The sequence below is a fragment of the Tetrao urogallus genome, assembly GCF_951394365.1.
Source record: "Tetrao urogallus genome assembly, chromosome: 1".
NCBI classification, from domain to species: domain Eukaryota; kingdom Metazoa; phylum Chordata; class Aves; order Galliformes; family Phasianidae; genus Tetrao; species Tetrao urogallus.
In genome coordinates, this window is record NC_136813.1 from 154279098 (window position 1) to 154281586 (window position 2489).

The following is a 2489-nucleotide window of genomic DNA, read 5'->3' on the forward strand; positions in this document are numbered from 1 at the left end:
CTGTTCGGCTGGGCGCAGGGCGAGCGCTCCGCCGGTACAACGCTAAGTACCGTCAGTTAAAAATAATTAAAAAACAAAAAAAAAAAAAAAAGGGGGATGGGGGGTGGTCTGTGGGACAAAACTTCAAGAAAACAAAACGGAAGATACAAAGAGGGGTGAGAGAAGAGTCCGTGCGGCTCGGGTCTCCGAGGGCAGCGTGTCCCAAGGCGGCCGCACCGCCGCGGCGCTCATTTCTCCACCACTTCCTCCGCGCCGGGCAGCTTGGGCTCGTCGGAGGAAATGCTGTCCACGATGGAGGAGAGGCAGCGCAGGCTGCTGGAGGCCGACGACTCCACCATGGAGCCCCCTGCTCGGCGGGAGAGAGGGGTTAGGGAGCGAGCGCGGCCGGCAACGAGGCCGCGGGGAGCCGTCACAGGGCGGGGGCGCCGGGCTGCGGATGAGCGCCGAGCGCGGCGGCCGTTACCTGCTTTGGGGCTGCTCCCCAGCGCGCGGGAATGGTCGGAAGCGCCGTGCCAGTCGGAGCCGCAGGTGCTCAGGAAGTCGGAGCCGGGGACCTGCGGCGGGGCGCGGGGAGAGGGAAGGCTGCGTTAGCGAGGCGCGTTCCCCCGGCCCCCATCCCCCCCTGTTCTCCCCCGCCCCCCCCCCCCCCTCCCGCGGCCGTCAGCCCCCCGTCGGGGGGAGGAGGAGGGGAAGGAGGGAGGGGAGCGCAGGCCCGCAGCTGGGTGCCGGGGCGCGGGCCGCCGTGCTTACGTTTCCCTGCTTGGGGCTGAAGCTGAAGGGGTCCGAAGCCACCTCCTGCATTTTGTCCTGCTGATCCAGCCTGTGCAGTAGGTCCTGCAGCCTCTCAATGTAGCTGATGGCGCTCCTGAGGATCTCCACCTTGGGCAGCCGCTGGTTGGGGTTGGCCACAGTCCTCCTTTTCAGAGCCTCGAAGGCTTCGTTGATCTTCTTCAGTCTCCTCCGCTCCCGCAGCGTGGCCGCTTTCCGCCGGTCGGTGGGGGCCGACTTTCTCTTGCAGGTTTTGCAGGCCCAGATGAGGCACTGGCCGGGGCAGTGCGGGGGCTGCAGGCCCGGCGGGGCCAGCACGTGCTCCTCGCCGCTGCTGTCGCTGCCGGCCTCCGGCGGCAGTTGGTCCTGACACGGGGACAGGGTGCCGTCGCTGCCCGGGTACAGCGGGGAGCCCTCTGCCATCTCCAGCTGCTGCAGGGCCCCATTCTCCCCGTCCAAGTAGAAGAAATAGGAGCCGGTTTCGAAAAGGTCCATCATCATGCTGTCCCTGGGCCCCTCTGCCTGCTCCAGTGGGGTGGCAGGCTCAAAAACACCCCGAGGAGCAACCCAGATGGAATTTAATTAGTGCGGTGACATAAGTCCCCACTGCTTTATATATAGGAGCTGCTGAAACCCTATCCAACTTTTAGCTGTCGCGGTGCATCACCCTCCAAAACTGATTCCAGCCAGTCTCCTGGGCGCTGTCCTGAGAACATCTCCTATTTAGAAGGCTGGGAAGGAGGGGGAACATGGGGAGGGAGGCAAAGAGAAGAAAAAAAGGAAAACAAATGACAAAGAAAAATGCCCCCCGAAGGCCTGTGAACTTGGGATGACGAGGTGAGGAGGGGGTTTGGGGAGCTGTGTCCGAGCACAGCAGGCAGCTCTGCTGAAGGCTGGCAGGGAACACAGACACAGAGCTGCCCACGGAGCCCTCCCCTGCCACACACACGCGGCCAGATACTCACCATACACACACTGCACACTTCTTACCGCAGTGCTAAGTACAGGTTTGTAAGGAAGGCTTTCAAAGGCAGCCATGGTTGTCCAAACAGAAGCAGTAATGTTTTGAGAAGCCCCTGCTACTCCTTCAGCCCCCTCAAAGCATGCCATTCCTGTGACCCACAGCCAGCCCAAGGTTGGGAGCCAGTCTCACTGTTCTTCCACACATGGGGGAAGGTTGCCAAGGAAGAGCCGTGCTGCAGAGCTGAAGCACCTGTGGTTATCACACCCTGGTGCAGTGTTTTCCTTTGAACTTTCCGATGTTTCCTGGGAGATGACAGAAGTGAATTCAGGTGACTGGGTTACAGCCTAATGGGGCTCTCCGGACAGCCCCTGTCCTTGACAGTGTCTAGGGCAATCAAAGCCCAGGCATCTGTTGAAACTGCAGCTTAATCCCTTGGGCCTGGCAAGACTTACAGAGCTTCCTGGCCCCCGAGACAGAAACGGAGCTTGTGATCTCCCTCTGTTAAGATATACTGTAATGTCACATCTCACCTCAAGAAAGAGAAAGTGTGGGAAAATGTCTTGTATTGCTTCTTTCACTGGTCTGCCTTGAGATCCTTACGTGACATGTAATTTCTCACTGCTTATGTAAAAATAGATATATGTGTATACACATGCATGTGTTTGTATCTACAGACACACACACACGTGTATATATGTGTGTGGATAAGTAGGTATATTTCTCTGTGTCTGTGTGCATATTTGCTCTGATAAACTCA

The 2489-nt window shown here is 58.9% G+C and overlaps 1 protein-coding gene across 2 annotated transcripts; it reads right to left on the minus strand.

Moving 5' to 3' along the window:
• Positions 1-227: 227 nt before the first annotated feature.
• On the minus strand, positions 228-1269 carry MYF6 (myogenic factor 6; the record flags this gene model as incomplete). 2 transcript variants are annotated; one of them, XM_079549244.1, is made up of 3 exons in its annotated part: positions 228-346; positions 464-548; positions 751-1269. In XM_079549244.1, the coding sequence occupies 3 exons, from the start codon at positions 1267-1269 to the stop codon at positions 228-230; spliced, it is 723 nt and encodes a 240-aa protein (XP_079405370.1). The 2 variants fall into 2 exon arrangements, with proteins under 2 accessions (XP_079405370.1, XP_079405369.1); XM_079549243.1 differs by having other exon boundaries at positions 464-554.
• Positions 1270-2489: the final 1220 nt, after the last annotated feature.